General features: G+C 51.1%; 9 protein-coding genes across 9 annotated transcripts; 4 read left to right on the top strand and 5 right to left on the bottom strand.

The window, feature by feature from the left end:
- Positions 1 to 3,490: 3,490 nt before the first annotated feature.
- On the top strand, positions 3,491 to 5,360 carry TRIREDRAFT_123510 (N-terminal fungal transcription regulatory domain-containing protein; the record flags this gene model as incomplete). The annotated part of the gene is made up of 4 exons (XM_006968444.1): positions 3,491 to 3,597; positions 3,749 to 4,378; positions 4,454 to 4,588; positions 4,650 to 5,360. The coding sequence occupies exons 1-4, from the start codon at positions 3,544 to 3,546 to the stop codon at positions 5,358 to 5,360; spliced, it is 1,530 nt and encodes a 509-aa protein (XP_006968506.1). The 5' UTR covers positions 3,491 to 3,543.
- A 110-nt stretch (positions 5,361 to 5,470) lies between these two features.
- TRIREDRAFT_68019 (uncharacterized protein) lies at positions 5,471 to 6,265 on the bottom strand (the record flags this gene model as incomplete). The annotated part of the gene is made up of 1 exon (XM_006968376.1): positions 5,471 to 6,265. The coding sequence occupies one exon, from the start codon at positions 6,263 to 6,265 to the stop codon at positions 5,471 to 5,473; it is 795 nt and encodes a 264-aa protein (XP_006968438.1).
- Positions 6,266 to 7,160: 895 nt separating this feature from the next.
- TRIREDRAFT_110868 (uncharacterized protein) lies at positions 7,161 to 8,016 on the bottom strand (the record flags this gene model as incomplete). The annotated part of the gene is made up of 2 exons (XM_006968375.1): positions 7,161 to 7,904; positions 7,960 to 8,016. 2 exons carry the CDS (start codon positions 8,014 to 8,016, stop codon positions 7,161 to 7,163), a joined length of 801 nt encoding a protein of 266 aa, XP_006968437.1.
- Positions 8,017 to 9,772: 1,756 nt separating this feature from the next.
- On the bottom strand, positions 9,773 to 10,393 carry TRIREDRAFT_33371 (uncharacterized protein; the record flags this gene model as incomplete). The annotated part of the gene is made up of 3 exons (XM_006968367.2): positions 9,773 to 9,929; positions 9,980 to 10,127; positions 10,207 to 10,393. Coding segments are annotated over 3 exons (492 nt in total), but the record flags the coding sequence as incomplete, so codon positions are not given.
- A 1,165-nt stretch (positions 10,394 to 11,558) lies between these two features.
- TRIREDRAFT_110866 (uncharacterized protein) lies at positions 11,559 to 12,866 on the bottom strand (the record flags this gene model as incomplete). The annotated part of the gene is made up of 2 exons (XM_006968374.1): positions 11,559 to 11,922; positions 11,983 to 12,866. 2 exons carry the CDS (start codon positions 12,864 to 12,866, stop codon positions 11,559 to 11,561), a joined length of 1,248 nt encoding a protein of 415 aa, XP_006968436.1.
- A 574-nt stretch (positions 12,867 to 13,440) lies between these two features.
- TRIREDRAFT_123509 (uncharacterized protein) lies at positions 13,441 to 15,165 on the top strand (the record flags this gene model as incomplete). Its single annotated transcript, XM_006968443.1, has 2 exons — positions 13,441 to 15,070; positions 15,112 to 15,165. The coding sequence occupies exons 1-2, from the start codon at positions 13,586 to 13,588 to the stop codon at positions 15,163 to 15,165; spliced, it is 1,539 nt and encodes a 512-aa protein (XP_006968505.1). The 5' UTR covers positions 13,441 to 13,585.
- Positions 15,166 to 15,569: 404 nt separating this feature from the next.
- Positions 15,570 to 16,978, bottom strand: TRIREDRAFT_67866 (uncharacterized protein; the record flags this gene model as incomplete). Its single annotated transcript, XM_006968373.1, has 2 exons — positions 15,570 to 16,750; positions 16,825 to 16,978. 2 exons carry the CDS (start codon positions 16,976 to 16,978, stop codon positions 15,570 to 15,572), a joined length of 1,335 nt encoding a protein of 444 aa, XP_006968435.1.
- Positions 16,979 to 17,644: 666 nt separating this feature from the next.
- Positions 17,645 to 18,683, top strand: TRIREDRAFT_123508 (uncharacterized protein; the record flags this gene model as incomplete). Its single annotated transcript, XM_006968442.1, has 6 exons — positions 17,645 to 17,888; positions 17,948 to 18,166; positions 18,231 to 18,311; positions 18,370 to 18,450; positions 18,509 to 18,595; positions 18,665 to 18,683. Coding segments are annotated over exons 1-6 (630 nt in total), but the record flags the coding sequence as incomplete, so codon positions are not given.
- Positions 18,684 to 18,697: 14 nt separating this feature from the next.
- TRIREDRAFT_43430 (uncharacterized protein) lies at positions 18,698 to 19,072 on the top strand (the record flags this gene model as incomplete). Its single annotated transcript, XM_006968372.1, has 2 exons — positions 18,698 to 18,809; positions 18,921 to 19,072. Coding segments are annotated over 2 exons (264 nt in total), but the record flags the coding sequence as incomplete, so codon positions are not given.
- Between the last annotated feature and the right edge of the window lie 749 nt (positions 19,073 to 19,821).

Below are 19,821 nucleotides of genomic sequence, written 5' to 3'. Positions count from 1 at the left end.
CGAGACGTGCCTTCAAATCCGCAGCCACCTTGACCCTCTTGAGAGACTGGATCTGAAGGTCAACCCATCGAAACCTGAATAGAAAATGAGTTTTGTCAGCGCGATTCCTTCAAAGTGTTTTTACCCATGGGAACACTTCGACGACGCACATTCCCTTTGCCCCCTCTTGAAGCGTACGAGCAATCTCCGCACGCAGACTCGGTGCAAGCTTTCCGTGCAGCAATTTTGCGGATGTAAGTTGAGTTTCACTAGATGTCAAGGTGGAATTAGCAAAGGGCCTCGAGGGAGGATTGCATGCTGCGCACATGAATGTTGAGATATCCTCGGCGTTGTCATCGGCCTCGATGTAGATGTTCGGCGCCCCGCTGAGCTTAAGGGCAATGTCGTAGTTGCTTCTGCTCGAGATAAATACCCTCACAAGCGTGCTTGACTCTTTCAAGATGCGGTCAAGCGCGTCCAAGAGATCCTGCCTGTCTTCCTGGTCCACTTCGTCCAAGGCATCCAAGACAAATGTGACAGCAGGATACTCGTCGACAAGTCGCAGCAAAACTTCGACGCACTCGTCCGACGTCCAAGCTTGATCATCAAAACCTACGAAGCCCTCAATGGCCTCTTCGTAATGCTCTATCACGGGTGGCAGGATCGGATCGCTTGGTGTAAGGCTCGCCAATTGGCGAACAAAACTTGCAAGGATTTTGTCGCATTGTGCTCGGTGTGGCTCAGCCGGATTTCTTAAGCAGTAGAAATAAGCCAAGTGTTCCTTGCCCCTGATTTCATCAACAACGAGAGACGCCAACTTGGTCTTGCCAGAACCGGGGATTCCGTGAAGCCAAAGCACAGATGAATAGCTTCGTTTTCGCCATTCACCGAACACGGACTTACTCAGAAGCCACCTGCCGGAGCCCTCTAAGCGTCCTTTGCTGGCGGTTTTGTGGTGACTGCCGTATGGGATAGTGGAAATGGCCTTGAGAATTTGTGTTCGCACTTGTTGCTCAATACCATCTTGGATCTGTTCAAGGCGGCTGTCGATGCGATTGATGGGTTGGCTCAACTGCTTCATGGCGTCTTTGAGGGACTGCATCTCCACTGCGTCTCGTTTCGTCATCTGTTGCAGATGCTGCTCGATTCCTTGAATGCCATCGACAACACTACCCAAGTCTTGAGCTTCTGCCATCTCCGCAAGACGCCTGAACTTGGCCTGCGCAGATTCGATGGGCTCGTATCGGGTCTTTACATCGTCCTTGGAGACGACGACGCTTTTGAGAATCCGCACTGCTGTATTGAGGCCAAAATAGTGCAGAGCCCCTGCTAGATAACCGAGTATTGCGGCGTAGAGGTCCGTTATGGACTCTGAAAGCTGGCCAAACAGCTCATCGCTGTCAACATTACGATTTATGAGCCTTTATGCTCTATCTGTCCATGACGTAGAAGAATGCCACTCACCTTGACTTTCTCCTGTCAACGAGATAAATGACCTCGATGAGCTGGCACTGGGCGACGAGGTTGCTGATGTTCTCCAGCGAATTAATGACATGGCCGAATACTTCGATGTCGTTGACGGTGACCTGCATAATGAGGCGCACAGCTGCCCATGGCAGTGCCATATGGGAGGGGTCATATTGAATGACAACGTCACCAACAGCCTGAACCGAGTAAGTCACGAGCACATGCTGTACGACTGGCATTCACAAACGCACCAAGATCTTCTGTACCCAAGCACTGAGCTTCTCGAGGACATCTCTCATGATAACAGTCTGCCCTTTGATGGACAGCTTCCATCTTTTCTTCTTGCACTCTTCCTTTCGTGTGTCGGTCGCTGCGAGGACACTTGAAAGGACAGATTTCGGGTCGTCGAGGCTCTTCAACGCAAGCTCAAACTGTGCTTGATCCTCCTTGCTCAGCTTCTGCAACGCCTCTGCCCACCTGCTTGCAGACTTGCTGTCTCTGGCTTCCTTTTCGTCGGATGCCGATAACGAGACGGCTTCATCCAAATCCACCTTGGAATCCACTCCGAATGCCGATTCACCCATTTTTGGTCTCTGCGTCTTTCCTCTATACGCCGCCAGGATCTGGCGATGCGAGCGTTCAACTCAGAGAGAAAGATGTTGCTGTAAGCACAGTTGAGGCGATGCAGAGCGGGGCATCGCAGAGCGGCTGCAGCCTGGAGGTCGATCATGCTGGCGACGAGGGTCGTTTCTGTGTAGGTAAGGCGCCATGGGTGCAACTGATTGGCCTCTGATCAGAGGACGAAGGATTCGGGTTGTCGACAAGTAGCATTGATGATGGTTGAGATAGGATCAAAGACTGTTGAAATACAGCGAGTTGAGATTGGTCATACTTTTGTGGTTGCTTTTCTTGTCCGTACATCCTTCCATTTCCCGATTCTATCTACAGAAGGCACGACGCTGTTGTTTGATGCCGATACAGGCAGGTCCGTTCAGGTGCGAGAGGAAAGAGACAGAACTCAACGGGTCGCACTTGCCTAGATCTATAGGGCGCCTAGATTCGGCGATAAAACGGAAAAAATGCCCCTATGGCTCAGGGGTAGAGCGTCGCACTCGTAATGCGAAGGTCCATAGTTCAAATCTGTGTGGGGGCACACTTCCTTTTTTTCTTTTTTTTCTTCTTCTTGCTGGATTCCATCTATTGTTCTTCCTTTCCTTCTTTCTTATTCTTCAGCTGCTTCTTATTCGCATTTGTTTTCTCAGTCTAGATAGATGTCGTATCTGACTGTAGAATTTTTATATTGGTTGAAGAGTAAGACGCTGGACTTGGCGACAGAGTCTCGGGGAGAGGCAGATTGTATATGAACCGCAGTCCAAGTTGAATCCACATCATCTGTCTCGAGACGTTGATAATTGAGTGTCAAGATCAGCTAAAAATCCTTTTGGTGGGATTAGTCTTGGAGCTTTTATATATCTCTAAGTCGAAAATACCTTATAAGTTTAACTTATTTTGTATTCTTATTCCATTGCTATGTAATTAAGATGCGCGATGAAGTAATATCGGCAATATTAGTTTCCTACAACGCCCTAGCTCTTTGGGAGGCAGCAAAACAGCAGCAGTTAAGCTATCTCTTTGTGCATTGTGGGATGTAAAAGATGGCTGGACATTAGAATCTACCCTGCGGCTTCTACCCTGAAGAAAACAAACGTATCTCATTGTATTTGAGACAACATCATGCCCAACAGCAACCTCGCAGCATCACCAGCCGCTTCTATTCTTGAGCTGTCAAACTCGAACGTCTCCGTCCATCTCCCCACATTATCAAGCCGCTCAGCTCTAGCATCGCCTTGGCGGTTTATGTTACCGCGACGAGTCTAGTGTCGCATGAGAACTTCCCCAATCAGCTCGCCGGCTTCACCTTGGATCTTCGGCTCCGTCATGCCGGTCCGTACGAGCATCTCCACAATATGTCAACGCCCTTTGGCCATCGCCAGCTAAAAGCGTCGTCTCTCGGCTTATGCTTCTATCCTGAACCAGCAGTTCGTCGTCATATGTTGCCTATATGGGGCATTTGAAGCTCTTTGAATTGGAGGCACCATGAAGGTTCGGAAGTTGACCGTTTGTCACACTTGCAGGGCACGGAAACTGGGGGTGAGTGGTAATTGAACGACGGAGAGTCGCCTGGTTTTGGTGCGAGTTTTGCCAACCATTTCCCTCTATCGACTGTCAACTGCCCCTTCTCTTCTGACACCTGATATACCTGATTTATTCGGATCAATCAAACTAAGTATGGTCGTTTCAGTGTGACGGAAAACGTCCCTCGTGCTCTCAGTGCGCAGGAACCAAGATCGAGTGTGGAGGCTATCAGTATGACCTCGTCTTCATACCGTCGCAGCTCTCCATAGGAGCGCCAACGAAGCCCAAAACACGCAAAGACGGGAAAATCACAAAGAAACAACGCAAATGCACAACTTCACAAACAAATACTTCCACCCATGCCAGCGACGAGCTATTCCACGAAAGCCGACCGGTAATCGCAGATGCACCTTGCGTGGTGAGGCCATCCCTTGCCTGGCCCTTTCAGGACATCATCTCGCTCGTTGTGCAGAACTTCTCGCCAACGGTGCTCTCGAGCAACTCTGCATTCATGAACTGGGATGTCGATATTCACCCTCGGGTCTGCGGGGCCTGGATCGAGCTTCTGCCAGTTTTGTCCTTGAGTCGGCAGCATGAGATGGCTCTATCTTCGTCCGTCAAGGCGCTTGGTGTATCCATCCTGGCCAGGGGCCGTAATGGGATAGCACCCATCTCGGATGCTTTAACTGCACATTGTTTGGCCTTGCATGCGCTGCATGACAGCCTACATGACATCTCACGTACTGCAGACTCGGATGTCTTGGCCGTGGCCATCATGTGCCTCATGATCTCGGAGGTATGCGCCAGGGCTTCCTGCTTCTGTATTCCCTATATATGGTGCCCCGAGACTGACTAGAAGTGTCTATTACAGCTTATCCTGCCGACTGCCGTCTCCAGCAGCGCGGCTCATGCCGCTGGTTTAAGCGATCTGATTCAGCTGCATAGTCCAGAAGCCTATTCGAGCGGGCCATCCCACAGGATATTTATTGGCCTTCGCCCCGCCATTGTGAGAACCTTACTGCTACGTTGGAGTTCTGGTTTTGCGCGTTATTGACAGTTTCGACTAGATCATCCATTCGATTCGCAACAAACATCCCACGTTTCTTGCCTTACCTTCATGGAGGACTGTCCCTTTCCAATATGTCCAAGCAAACTCATTCCATGCTCTCATGACAGAGGCCACAGTAATTCCGTCTATACTAGTCGATATCGATAGACTCAAGTATGGCTTACCCGGTGCAAAAGCTCCCCTTGCGATCCTGGGGGATCTCAGAGACCTCCTCGAAGCCCTCGCCAACTGGAATGTCTCATCCCCAGGTCTTACCAACAAACCATCCTTCCGCGTCCTGGGCAAGATTCCCAACAAAGCTCATCTATGGTTTCCTGACATTACTACAGCAAATGCCATGACGCACTACTGGACGTTCTGGATAATGTGCGTCATTTACATCAGGAAGCTACGGAAAAATCACCCAGAGCTACTGGATGAAGATCTCCTAATCAATGGAGAAGGCCCGGAGAGCCCGCTCATCACTGAAATGGCGATTCAAATGTCAACATGGGTTTTCCAGAGCATTGAATATTTGATGCAAGACGAGATGAGACTATTTGGAGCCATATCTACGATGCTACCAACGAGGATAGCCTACCAATTTCTCCGATGTAATCATTTCTACGACCGGGAATTGTTGTCGTGGTGTGAGCGGGTCATTGATGGCATAAGGGACCGAGGGTACGATTATATTGCGCAGTATATCTTAGATGATGATGGAGTTTAATTGGAGTAGTGAGATACCAACTGAGTCTGTTTTCTTCTCACACACTGCGAGAACCATGGTACTGCAGATACAGTTTCAGAAACACATCTTGATCTGCATCCTGCATATGCTTAGAGGAAAGCCTTGCTGTCACCACGAGGCAGCCAGAAAACCTTGTCACTAACACCAGCCTCAGCAAATGCCTTGGTAGCCTCCTCTCTACCCTCGCTAAAGTGACCCCAACCCTCAAAGTGCATTGGCACAATCTTCTCGATATTGGCATCCTTAATTAGCTGAGCAGCCTGCTTGCCGTCCATGGTAATAGCCAAGGGCTCAGGCTCGCCCACTGGAATAGCTGCACGGCCGAGGTTGAGCAGAGCAAGACTGATGTGGTACCCCTGGAGGCTGTTGGCAACGTCCCGGTTGTATATGGTGTCTCCGGAAAAGTAGATGGCGTTGGGAAGGCCGTTGGTGGTGCCAAAGTCGGGCGAAGTGACGATGAAGCCAATGCACTCGCCCTGAGGAGCGTGCTCAGCCGGCGTCGCGATGATCTCAAACGTCTTGCCATTCACGACGAGGGTGGCTTTGTCACCGGCATTCATACCAGTGACAATGGCCTTGTCGCCGATGTTCTTTGCGCCATCCTTGGTGGTGAAGACTTTCTTGCCTTCAAGGACCTGGCGGCCGACCTCATCAAGGTTATCGGGGTGGTCTTCGTGGCTGAGAAGGACGGCGTCAATGGGAGGAAGGTCCTGGGGTTTGATGGCAGGGTCTTGGGTGACTTTGAGGGAAATGATGGGGAGGTCCCATTTCGTGCCAGAGGGGGCGAAGAAAGGGTCTGTCAAGAAGGTGACATTGTCGATTTGGAGGAGGGCAGTGGCTGTGCCGATGTGGGTGACGCTGACGGAGCTCTTGAAGGTTGACATTATGATTCGGCTGTTGTGAGATTATTGCTTAAAGGTGTTCTTTGGGGAGCCTATAAGCGTTGCTTGGTTGAGGACGGCCTCAAGAGGACAAGAGCAGCTATATAATCTCCGCCAGAGGCTTGACAACTCGAGCCAGTGGCTTGACTTACCAAGAACCTCCACTTGTGACAATGACCATACCGCTTGGATTCAACAGGACCACATATTAAAGTACGCCTTCTTGGTCCTCAACAATGTGATCATCACCGTCTCATCCGGAATATCCAATTATCATCGCATTCCCCGCGGTTCTCGAACAGTTCCATCGTCGGGATCTCTTGACTTACACCAATATCCTCAAGTCTTGGCGGATAATGCTACCGCAAGCGGTTAGCGCCTTGGGTTGTCCGCAATTCAACCCAGGGGACAACTCGCGATGAATAAGCGATGGTACAATCGGTGACATTGAAATTTGGAGATTTTCAAGAAACTTTTCAGCTTTACAAATACATTAGTAATTGAGGCTGCAATCATGTCTGCCATACGGAAGAAGAAGGGGTGATTGGGGATATACGGGCGGAGAGTTGCTGGAATATGAACATCCTGTGTGAGATTTCGATGGTTGAAAATGACTACAGTAGTGACTCGAAAAGTAGGCCATTAGTTCTTTATCAAGTCTATTATTTCAAAGCACAGTAGCTCCCTCTGTCAATCATCTAGCAGGTCGGAATGGTAAAGCAAGTCGTACCGATGGAGTGAGTACTGGCTATAAAGCCATGCCGGTTTCCGTATCAGCACATTGCTTCATTCTACCTAGTCACTGAGGGAAAGACACTGAGTTCATGATTCAGGTCAGCTAGTAGATTAGGAAAACTATACGCTCTAGTATGCTATCATCTGTTGTATAACCGGTGTATCAGACACGCAACACTGTTCCAGCCCAGATAAGTGACCTCGGAGGCTCAGGCTCTCCCTCTTCAGCCATATCCATCTTCCAATCATGCAACAAGACCAGTCCCGGCTCCACCGCAGGAAATCCCTCCATAATCGTCCTGATCTCATCCATTGTTCGCATGAGCAGAGGCGTAGGCGTCCTCTCATACGCATCGAGAAGTCGTCGCACCGCATCCTTGTCCTGATAATCCAAGACTCCGTGTGTGAAACTGACCAAGCTCCCCGGAGCGAGCTTCTCGCGCAAGAGCTGGAGAATGGCGCGGTCGACGTTTATATCAAAGAAATGCAGCAGCCCCATCATCACCACGCCGACTGGCTTCGAGAAATCGATGAGATTGCGTGTTTCAGGGTGATTTAAGATGGGCTCTAGATCCAACACCGATCCTTGTATGAACGCTGTCAAAGGCTCGCCCTTGAGGATTTGCCGCCCTTGAATAACAGCTGCGTCGTCGATATCCACATACACGACACGAGCGTTAGGATTGACTCTCTGGGCCACCTGGTGTGTGTTGTCTGCACTCGGTAGTCCCGATCCAACATCGATGAACTGATCGATGCCTTGATAACACATGTATCGAATGACGCGGCGTAGAAAGTGACGTCCTTCTGCAACAATGTCGAAGATGTTGGGCAGTGCTTCCACGACTGCTGCAACGGCGGCTCGGTCTGAGGCATAGTTGTTCTTTCCACCAAGATAGCAGTCATACTTTTTCAAATGTCAGTACAAGATCGATTCTTATACCTTGTATCGAGTCTCATACCATTCGGGCGACAGTGGGCCGCGAGACATCAATGCCTCCTGGGGGCGCAGGATCCATGATGGCTTTGATGTGATTCGTAGTTGCGTCTTTGTTTCGTTTCTTCAAGAGTAGTGAGTGACCTGGGTGAAGATTCCTCGTTAACCCTCTTCACGACTCAATGCGCAACTTGTACGATGGACCTGAAGACCCAGGTTTATATATCCGCACAGAGCTCGAATTACGTCAAGCTATCCCCCCTAATTGCACCGGTGCCCGGCTATCTGATGAGCGACTGCCGAGGAGAAACTCTCTCGATTCTGTAGTGCTTATAACCAACTCCCTCTGAAGTCCTATCCTAGCGCTCACATCAGATCCAATACGTGGGGGACTAGTATGTCTCCATCTATACTGTGCTTGACCGACTATCCACCTGGTCTCAAGCTTTAGGAACTTGAGCACAATTCAGTTTGTGGAGCTGACCAGTTGCCAACAGTAACGGTGTTGTTGTCTTCAACCAATGAGTCGGCCTCGTCGTTCTAACCTGCTAGACAAAGAGCGCCTGGCAGTCGCTTCTAGAAAGAATAACGCCGAGAGTAGCAACGTGATATATTAGTTTGCGTCATAGAAGGCATTACTCTCATGATGTGTCATATGTGTCCAAGCAGTTGAGTTGGGTAGCATCTTATGATAAGCGGTCGAGGATGTCAACCGGCTTTCAAGTGAAAGCCTACCCTACTAGACGCAAGTCTACAGTAACTCTTAAGCACATAACAGCTCTGTGTTGACGATCAAGATCAACAAATGATGGATCAGAGGGCTGCGTAAGAGAGATAGCTAATGCTTGCTTCAAGGAGCTTAATGCCCATGATGGCTTGAAAGAGACTGAGCATTATCCTGACATGGAATGGCTATAGAGCTTTTGCAGCAACTTGGATGGTGGGAAATTGAGCGCATTTCAAGAAAGCCCTTCCAAACTGCACATGTTCGATATCTGACAAGGCTCCCCAGTATGGAGATCTTGTTCCCGCTCACGATAGCCGTACAGGTCGTGAATATTTCCGCATTGAGTCCGGTTGCGGGCGACATTGAGCCCGTTTCAAGCCAACCAACGTCTCATTGGGCCTCAAGTGGAAACTCACCAGGCTTATGCACTGTGCAGGTGGATGACAGCGAAAATCAAGCGTGTTGAGCTTCGTTTGTGATAACGGCTATAGCGGCTATGTTTTTGGCCAATGGATGTTGTACAACTGCCGAGGCGTCTGCTGGACGACTCTAGTCTCTGTGCTAGAGCATTCGATTTCAGGAGGCTAGTCGCACTCGGTTTGCTAACGATGTAACACTCACTTGAAGTCGAGTGACGAAGATTCTTTTAGGCAGTGCTTGAGTAGGCTGGAACAAGAATATCTTTGTGGGCTAACTGCAGCCTTACTGGAGACAGATGTATCAGCAACAGTTTGGATCAGATGTAACATAAGGAAGGGATGTATAATCACATGCCTTATCGGAAAGACACATAACTTGAGCCTACTCGTCTCATGCAAGATACCTCTGTCTGGCTAGGTGATGTGACAGTAGGTGACTCAGGTATTAGAGTGCGAGACCAGGAATGTTGTTCGGGAAAATTATCTGCGTCATACATCCCCTCGAGTTTCAATGATAACCATTTGACAGATACGATACGAGATCGAACTAGGAATTTTGCCGCAAGTCTCTGGGGATTGGAAAACTCATAGAGTTTCCTCTCTTTTATACATCTCTTCATCATTCACTATGTTATGGGTATATACAAGTCGACAAGAGAGCTCCCCGCTCCCTCCATCCTAACGGATGTCTCCTAGTCCAAGCCAGGGCAATTCTCGGAGGTGATGCTAGTGATGTTGTTATATGGAAGAGGGTCGGTCCAGATCAAGTTGAAGGAGTCGTCAGGGTATTCGGGAGCCTTCTTGGCACCCAGAGACTCAGCAATGTTGGTAAGCTCACTGTGCTCCCAGCTACATGCTGTTAGTTCAAGATTCTAAGGCGGCAGACATGGATCTCTCACCAGATGAGGATGTTGCCGGAGCCCTTGTAGTCATCGACAAGGTCCGCAACGCAATCAGACTTGGTCTTGCCACAGCTTGTGTCGACGGTCAAACCGAGGTCGTTTGCCAGAGGAGTAACGGTGTTGAGAGCACGGATACGCTTGCCATCTACATTTGATACCGTTAGCTGACCTATCGTTCAATACAGCAAACCGCAACAGAACCATGGGTGTCAAGTGTCACATACCCTTGGGCTTCTCGGCAATTATGTACTGAATGTTGTACTGGGAGCTGGCGCCAAAGACATTCCGCAAGCACTGAGCGCGCTGCACCCCCTGGGCGCTCAAATTGGGATCATCGTCGTCGGCGGGCTTCTCGCCGTGTCGAATGAAGTAGACGGTCTGGGCGGAAGCCAACGCCGCTCCCCAGAGAAGAAGAAAAGCAGCCTTCATTTTCCTAGGGATCGGCAACTCCAAAATTTGAGGAAAATTGTTGCTGTGTGAGGAAATGAAACCTGTTGCAACCCGCGGCGGATGCAGTATTTATATCCCGAGCTTCACGTTTCATCATTCCAGGGGGGGTCGCATTGAAGTGTAACGCCAGAGCCGCTCATTCAGCTCGGCTATTGTGTTTGTTTTCTTCTTGATGGAGATGTTTTGGCCGGTAAATGGAGCTGCCTTGTTAGTCGCGAATGCTCCGTGGCAGCGGCAGGGGAACGAGGAAGTGATCGTCGAGCAGGGTTTGGGAGAGGGAGAGCATCGGCTCATGCTGATGTGGAGGCAGTGAAGGCATTCCGAACATCCTTGTAGCTTGAGTTTCACGGCTCCAGTTAACGTGAATTAGATTTCATTCGCATTATACATGGTTTCAGAGACGATACCAGCAAAACAGACTCAGCAACAGACTATCAAAGCAACCCCTTGTAGAAAATCGAGGTTTAATGCCGCACCGGCATCGTCAACCAGCGGCAAAGGCGCCTCAAACGCCCAGCGATTTCGCCTCAACTAATGGAGATTCCCAGATCCTAGACTGAAGGGGTCCATCGGCTCGTCCCATTCTAGCCTCGGGCGGGAAGAAATGGTGTCCACCAACAAACACGGGGATGTACGGCTGCATTTTATTGGAAGAAGCCTCAGTTGGCAACAAGCCAATATGAAGAGCCTCGGTCGACGCTTTGGGAAATGCATGTAACATGCGCTTTGCTTCAGGTGCTGCGATGCATCATGATTCCATTTAATGGGGGGGTTTTGCTGATCTTTGCGGCTTTGTTCCGACTGTATCTCAGTTGTTCCTGGGTTACGACCCAAGGATATGCCGCGTCAAGTGGCCAAGGCTGTGTAATGTGAGGAGCAAGTTAGAGAATGCCACTGCAATGGTACTGCGAGCGTACGTGAGTCGATACTGCAATCTTGGGATGTCGACAGTGTTGTGGGCGCAGGGCAGTGCCTTTCCGAGGCAGAAAACAGCGCTGATCTTGAGATACCTATGAGTTGATACTGGCGCACGTATCACACAGACACACTGACAGATTCGATCATCGCACACACATGCGGCATACGAGTTCGTTTTGATTCAGGTGAATAATGGCTGTTGACATCATCATTTCTCCTGCTCATACCTCTTCTCGAAATCCGCCCTCGCCTTCTCGGCAACCTCGTCATCGAGCAGAACCCTCAAGGCCAACATGGCCATGCCCTTGCCGCTCTTCATGGCCACCTCGTGCGCCTCATCCGTGCCCGCAGCAGCGGCAAACTCACGGCTATGCAGCGACACGTTTGGCCCCGTCTGGATGCCAAAGCCGCCGTGAATGCCAGGCACCACGTGTGTCACGTTGCCCATGTCGGTCGAGGCGTTGAAGCTCTCGGGTAGAGTGACCTCGATCCTTTCGCCCAGCGTGCTCATGTCTTCGATGTATGCTTTGCAGAGAGTGGGATTGGAGATGACGTGCTCGTACGTCGCGGCCCTGCTCAATGGATCAGTAAGAGCACTCAAGCTGTATGGGTAGAGGTTGGGCAATACTCACGGGATATAGTTGACCTCGCAACCAGTTGCCGCTCCCGCTGCCTCTATACAGGCCTTGACCCTCTTGACAAGCAGTTCTCCGCGTTGACTGGTAGGCGCCCGGATATACCAGTTCATGCGCGTATAGTCGGTAATGACATTGGGCACCGTGCCGCCAACCTCAATTACACCATGAATCCTCTCGTCAGGACGAATCTGCTGACGCAGCATGGAGATGTTGTTGTACGCCGCAACAGCAGCATCCAGTGCATTGACGCCGTTCCAGGGCTCACCAGCTGCGTGTGCCGGAACTCCTCGGAACTCGACCCGAAACTTGTGGCTTGCGATGAGGTTGAACCCAGCGATTCCGGAGATGCCGCTTCTGCCCCCGTAGTTCATGAGATTGACGGATATCGGGTGAGCCATGATGGACGCGGCAATGTCCTCCGCCGGACTGAACGCACCCGCGTCAATCAGCTTTGCCTTGCCGCCGCCTCCCTCCTCGGCAGGGGTGCCCAGGATCCTCAATCGCCCGGGAGCGCCCAATTGAGACAGCGCATGAGCTGCACCGAGGAACGCAGCCAGCGAGGAGGTCGCAATCAGATTGTGGCCGCAGCCGTGTCCGATATCAGGCAGAGCATCGTACTCGCAGCAGACGACGACCTGGCGCCCTCCCGCGCCGATTGTTGCCTCGAAGCTGGTGTCCAGGCCCCAAGTCTTGCGCTTCACATCGAAGCCCAGCTTCTCTAAGAATGCGGTGATTATGTCGTGTGCCTGGAATTCATGGTAGGCGAGCTCGGGGTTCTCGTGGATCGACTTGTTGATGATGCGGAGCTGCGAGTTGAGCTCGTCGAGGCGGGAGTTGACGAGCTGCCGCGCTTGTTCAAAGTCAACCTTGTTCGCCATGCTGATGATCCAAGTGAGCCAATACGTGAATCAAAAGACTGTAGAGCTCGGGGTTTGTTGTTGAAGCTGGATCATGAAGTGAAGACTGAGCAGTTTTATATGCAGATACACGCATGCCCGCAAGACGATGTCATCGTCTGTTGCTGTACAAAAGTGGGAGCTTCATATCGGCTAACACAATCTCATCCTCTTGATTGGATCTCTGCTCACTGAATCTCCATCCCCCGATTAGCGACCCTCGGCTTCGTGTTAGTTATTAGCGTCGTGCGGAGTCTCAGCCTCTGCGAAGTTTGAACCCCCCCCATCTCTTTTGATTCTCGTGTGGCGCACTCAAGGCAGAGAGCCAAGGCATATAAGCGTCTTACTGCCCCAGATCCGATCAAATAGTGACAGCGGCTGAGGCTGCCGACCGTCGGCAAACACAGCCGCACGTCGTGGCCATGTAAACGGCGGCTTCATCACAGACCTCCTCTTACTTAGACATGTTAGAGACAAAAGATGATCTCGTCGGCCCACAAAAGGGCCCGACGAAGGCATTTACAGCATTGACTTACTCCTCTTTCTCATCCAACTAACAGAGGTGCGTCCTAGCTTCTATAGGTGAAGCTGTCAGACATCAGATATCCCTGCAAAACACACGAGTCAACCCGCCCCGTCAGACAACCAGCAAGACATACTGTATCAAACTCCCAAACCAACCAAGGTCTCGGTGGCTCGCCATGGATCAAACCATCTCCACCAAGAGCCCTCCTCCTCCTCATCCTCCTCCTCCTCAGAAGAGCCGCCGCTCCAAGAAGGGCTGCTACACATGCCGCATCAAGAAAGTCAAATGCGACGAAGTCCGGCCCCGCTGCGAGCGCTGCGTCCGTCTAAGACGCCTCTGCGACTACGAGCCCAGGATGAAGCACAACGACCTCCTGGCCATCTCCAGGGGCTACATAATGGCCCTCGAGAGCTCCAAGTCACTGCCGACGTGGGCGCAGCGCGCAGCGTTGACGAGGGCTCTGGCTCTTCCTACTCGGCTTCCTGAGTTTCCGAGCAGTGCCAGCTCGCTGAATCTCACCTCGGCCGATCATGAGGCGATTCGGTATTTTCGGACGACGTTTGCGCGGCTTCATCATACCAAGAATCCGGATTACTCGCTCTTTTCAATCATCTTCACCTTGGCACAGGATGAGCCAATGGTCATGCACGCGTTGCTGGCTCTTGGAGGCCACGAGATTGAATTTCGGCGCAGTAGCACTTCAGAAGGATCGGATGGCTCAACTCAGCTGGTAGGACGAGATGGTAATAAATGGACACCAGTTCAACACTATTCGGCCGCTCTCGGCCTCTTGGCCGATGCCATCGGAAATGCAGACGATGGTCGGCAACTTGAGCTGGATCCCATCTGCGCAGTCTTGTATCTGATGCTGGTCTACGAACAAAAGTACGGAGACGGAACATGCTCTGGTCTGTCAAACCACCTTGCCGGAGCGGCCTTGATCGTAAGGCATCGCTGCCAGCGCCTATCAGAACAGATAGCCAAGCGTGGATGGCAAGGCACGCCAGTGCTGGCGAGGATACAGCCGCAAAGCCAGTCAGAAGAGCCTGGCTTGTCGCTCTTCGTAATCAGGCTCCTGGTCTGGATCGCTCTCTGCGATGCTACGGCCGCCAGCTTTGGGCTCGGCGGCCAGTTCAACAGCGAGCTGAAAGACATCATGGGGCCAGAAGATGCTTCGTCCATTTCGGGGTTTGATGTGCTGCATAGATACTCAAACTCCTTATACCGCTCAATGTGGGGAGATGCGTATCCTCAAGTCGAACTGCTGGATGACGTTGAGAATCGGGACATTTTCGCCTTTCTATGCGCATCCATGCAGCTTCGAAGCATGGTGGCTAATCTGGCGAAGCTTGGCGCAGACGAGCTCAAGCTCCGTTTACCAGCTGTTGAGGCAGCCTTTAGACAGGTTGATTTGCGATATGGAGAGTTGCTCGAGGTGGCGTCCGACCTGTCTCTATCGACCGATAACTCACATCGTCTGGTGGCCAATATCCGTGCTTTCATCCCGATATATCACGCTGCAAAGCTCGAACTGACGCGCGTGCTGCGGAGAAATGGGACAACTGCAAAGATGGAAATTGTACCAGAGGCTCATATAGCAGCCATTGTCGACTTGGCCATTCAGGCTGATAAGCACCAGGGAGTCGAAGGCACCATTAGAGTCGCATGGCCGCTTTTCATTGTGGCCCTGGAGACCAACAGCGTGGTTCATCAACGCTGGATCCTCAGCCGGTTCCAAGCGATGAGCAGCTATAGCAGAAATCTGGAGCGTGCGCACCGCTTTCTCAAAGAACACCTCGGGATGCCGCTTGAGAAGGGTGAAGATTGGTTGCAGAGATTCAGCCTAGCAAACGGGGAGATATTCGTGATATAGAGCCAACTACGTACGAGAATGATGATTGAGGTTACTGCTGTGGCATTACGGAGAGCAGAGTGTCATTGCATACCTAAGTGGAGGACGGCAAGCTGATCATCTGCGTGTCGCTGTTGGGTTGCGAGTATGGATGGCTTGAGAAGCACTTATGGATTGTTCAGTGTCAGTTTGGCGTATTGTTACACACCGAGGCAGCCTCTTTTTCCTTTGTTGTTATAGCATTAAATGAAGTTCATGACCCCTTTTGCAACTATTCTGACATCACCAGCGAGTTCATCGCTTGACCTCATACTAACCTCTCCTCTTCCTCGGTATCACTCGCTGGCGCGTGTCGATCCGTCCAAGGCTCAAAGACCTGGGCCCCCTTGAGAAGGCCTCCAACAGTCTCCCAAATAACCAAAAACGCAAAAAGCGACATGACAACAGCCATGAAGCTCGTCGTATACAACCCATCATTCGTCGCAGGCAACGCAACCAGAATGATGGCAACAACCAACCGCATCCCTACGCGAGGCGTCTTTGACAGAATCAAGCAGTCCTCGTCATGCGTCCGATATAACATGCCGTAGATCCAGAGGCAAAACATCCCCACGCCTAGCCCTCCTCCCAAAAGCCACCGCTGGCCTTGCTCGAATTCATCCAGCCGTGTGCTAATAGCAGCAATGTGCCCGCCGATGAGGAACGACGCTGAGAGCGGTAAATGAAGCAAGAAGAAGGCAAAAGCCGTCCACGCAGATCGTCGGATCGGATGCGTCGCCTCCAAGCTCCCGTCACCACTAACATAGATCCAATTGAGACAAAAAGCAATGATGAGCGTAAAGACAGCCTTCGCATAGCCTTTTGTCAGGCCAACGCCTGCTGGGTCTCCGACAATGACGCTGTAGACGAACTCGCCGAGGATGATGATGAAGAAGGCCGCCATACGGTCGATCTCGTGGGCAATGTCGACGGCGGTGCTGTATGTGAGCTTGAGTCTGCGCTTGAGCCATGGGCTCAATGTAATTGACCAGGTAACTTCCTGATAAAAGATTAAGACTGCAACGACGGCAATCTTGGCCTCGATGGTGACGTCTTCAAAGAAGAGCGGGATGGTAATCAAGAGGCCGATGCTCATGAAGAAGGCCAGGATTCGAGCCTGCGCGCGATGCTGATAGCTCGCAAAAGAACACACGAGAAACGCACACATGGTAGTGAACCGAGCAACAACATAAGCTCCGGCGGTAGTTTGCATCGCGGACAGGTCCTCATCAACGAGACGAGCATTGTTGGCGTACAGGACAAGCAGCGCCATGACCCAGAGGATGACGAGTCGCTGGAGGAGGTCGTCCGTGTAGTACGAGTTCATGATCTCGCGGAGGTCGACCCATATGTGCCATGCTGGGGCAAAGATGAGTATGTACTTGGCGAGATGCTTTCCGTCTGGATGCTCGGCGAGGTCGTCGCTGAAGTTGGCGACGATGGCGACGTCTATTGTACGCGCTCGTCAGCTGATATTTAATCCTCGATGGTTGTCTTGGGTGAGAATGAGGGCTGGGTATTACATAGCAGATCGAGGAAAAGCTCAAAGCGGCCGGCCTGTCTTTCCTCGTCGCTCTGCTTGACCAATTGGCCGTTGTGAAACCATTGGAGTGCCTTGGGCCGCTTGATCATGTACCGCTCCCCGACGCTGTTTTCCTGGAGCTCGTTGCAGTTCATGTTGAGCCTGGGCTGTCCAATGGCGGGCAGATGTCAAGGTGGCTATGGGGGTGATGAACGTGTTCGAAGAGAGAACAAGGTAATGGATAAGGGATGCAAACGGCCCGGCAGTTCACCTCAGAGTCATCAACATGCATGTAGTCGGCTGCAGATGTGCCACCGAAAACTAGAGCAAGGTAGCCAGAACCTAGTTGCCACTACGCCCGCAAACATCTGGTCTTTCTATGCTTCGGATCTGATTCCCTGGGGTACGGTCTTGATCGAGTTCTCATCTGTGCATGTATAGAGACGTATGGTGAAGACATCAAAACGCTAATCAAAGACCGAGAGAGAAGGTAAAGAGAACAGCCACTTGCAGACCAGACTTCCATCAACGACGGTTGAAGCCATCGTGTAATACCCCTTTGCCTCCACATAGTCCCTGAATTAATGCTGTCAGTCGATTCACCAAATAATTGGTGAGATATCATATTCTCAATCTAACAACTAACAATCTCCCATTGTTGCGAGCAACTGTCTCATCCTCACGTGGGCGTGCATATACATACATGTAGGTGCCAACCAATCGCACTGTCGGCCACCCGCATAAGAGAAAACCCCCTCCCGCGCCCGCTTTCTTTCTTCTCTCTCTTTCTCTCTCTCTTCTGGCTCACCAAACTGCGTTGACGTCCTCGCAACGGCCTCTCCGCCTGCTGGGTAACAAGTATTCCATTGGCACCTTCAATTTCCAGCCATTCTTTTACCTGCTCTCCTGAAGCAACGGACAATGCCACCCTTCTGGCAGCTCATTGGTGAAGGACTGGCGCGCGCTCAAGAAGAGGCTGCCAGGCACATCACCCCAGAGAACATCAACATCGCCGTCCAGGCCGTTCGAGATGGCGTCGGGCACGCCGTGGAGCAGGTGAACCAGGTATCTTTGATCGGATCTCCCGTCTTCGTCAGCGCTCCCCTCCAGCTGACGGGTCATAGCATGTAACGCCGGAAAACATTGAACGTGGTGCTCAAATAGTTCGGAGCGGTATTGATATAGCCGTTGAACAGGCTCAGAGGGTATCTACACATCATGGCAACATGAAGACATTGCTTCAGCTCACTGACGATTTTCAGCACGTCACTGCTGAGAATATCAACCGTGGCGCTCAGATCGCTGGCGAAGGCGTCCGATTTGCTACAGAACAAATCCGTCAAGTAAGTATATGGCTTCCAGCAATTCCACGTTGCATCATATGCAGCTGGCTCACTGCATGACAAGCACGTCACTCCCGAGAACATCAACCGCGGCGCCCAGATCGCGGGCGAAGGCGTCCGATTTGCTACAGAACAAATCCGTCAAGTAACCAGTAGACCCTCCCCTTTGCCATATCTTCAACTTGCTCATCAGTTGTAATCAGCACGTCAACCAAGAGAACATCAACCGTGGTGTCGAGATTGCCCGAGGTGGTATTGATACTGCAGCGCAGCACATCCGTGAAGTACGATCAAGAGAGCCCTTCTTTTGCCCTCCAGTTGGCTAACAGAGCATGTTCTCAGCACGCCACCCCCGAGAACTTTCAACACGCAACGGAGAAACTGCGCGAAAACGTTGGAGAAATAGTGCAAGGGCCCGTCGGTCAGAAGGTGAGCTGGCAACTGTCGTTGAATCCTGGTGCTTGGTTGGAATTCCTGAGCGCTAACCCTGAACGTGAGGTTGCCACCGTGGTCGAGGAGAACAAGGTGCCGCTGGCGGTGACAGCGGCTGGAGTCGTCCTTGCCGCAGCGCCTGGCATCATCACGGGCCCGATTCTGGGCGTGGCCCATCTGCTTGGCTTCACATCAAGCGGCGTCGCCGCAGGTAAGAGACCTCTCCCACGGCCCTTGAAACTACCTTGTCGAGAGACTCTTGGAGTTTGTTCAGTACTCCTAGTTGATATATATCCCAACTGACCACCATGTTACCATTCAGCCTCGATTGCTTCGGGAACCCAGGCTGGTATCGGAAATGTTGCCGCCGGAAGTGGCTTTGCGGTGATGCAGAGTGCCGCAGCTGGAGGATATGGCGTGGGGATCCTGACGGGCATCGTCCAAGCCGTGGGAGGGGTTACAGCCGCTGTTGGAGGCATTGCAGGCTTTCTCGCCAGGGTTGTGGGTTGATCAGGGATGGCGAGGCTCTGGGGAGGGATAACTACCCAAGGTAGACTGACTGCATAGATTGCACCTGGCTGGTGTTGGCTGTTTGGCGCAAGACATGTACCTAGGATCCGTAACTGCAAGACTGATTGGACTTCGGATTGGTTTGTTGGCAGCTGAAGGACACAGCCACGATGGTGAACATAGGTACCTTATGTGTACGACAGGGGTCTCTCGACAAACCGGTCTGCACCACTTTCTCCTCTTGACGCGGCTCGTGCTATGTAAATGGCTCGTCTAAGCAGCTCCCCAATCTGGCTATTCGCCTCAATTTTAGCAATACAGAGTAAAGGCTTGCTTTATTGATCTACAGTTTATCCATGAGAGAAAGCGAAGCATCTAGTAAGAATAGACATATAGTACGATACTAGCAGACACCTGATTTATCGTATACGCCTAGGAGCCTGAACAATTAGACGATATATATATTGCAATAGTTATTGGAAGTGATAATCACTTCTAGTATCTGTTAAGTGGTCCCCACCTTAATAACTCAGGACCACCCTATAACACTACAGGCCTTAAGCCTATAATGCATTTATAGCTATTTATTTATTTTCCTTTCTCTTTTTTTTTAACTAGTCTTTTATAAAAAAAAGAGAGTTTATAATTACCTTTTATTAAATTATAAGCCTTATGCTTTTTTAAAAATTATAAAAAAATTATACCTAAACCTT

This window comes from Trichoderma reesei, assembly GCF_000167675.1.
Source record: "Trichoderma reesei QM6a unplaced genomic scaffold TRIREscaffold_23, whole genome shotgun sequence".
In the NCBI taxonomy this organism is placed as follows: Eukaryota; Fungi; Ascomycota; class Sordariomycetes; order Hypocreales; family Hypocreaceae; genus Trichoderma; species Trichoderma reesei.
The sequence above is the reverse complement of the archived record's forward strand: the minus strand, read 5'-3'. Positions and strand labels throughout refer to the sequence as shown.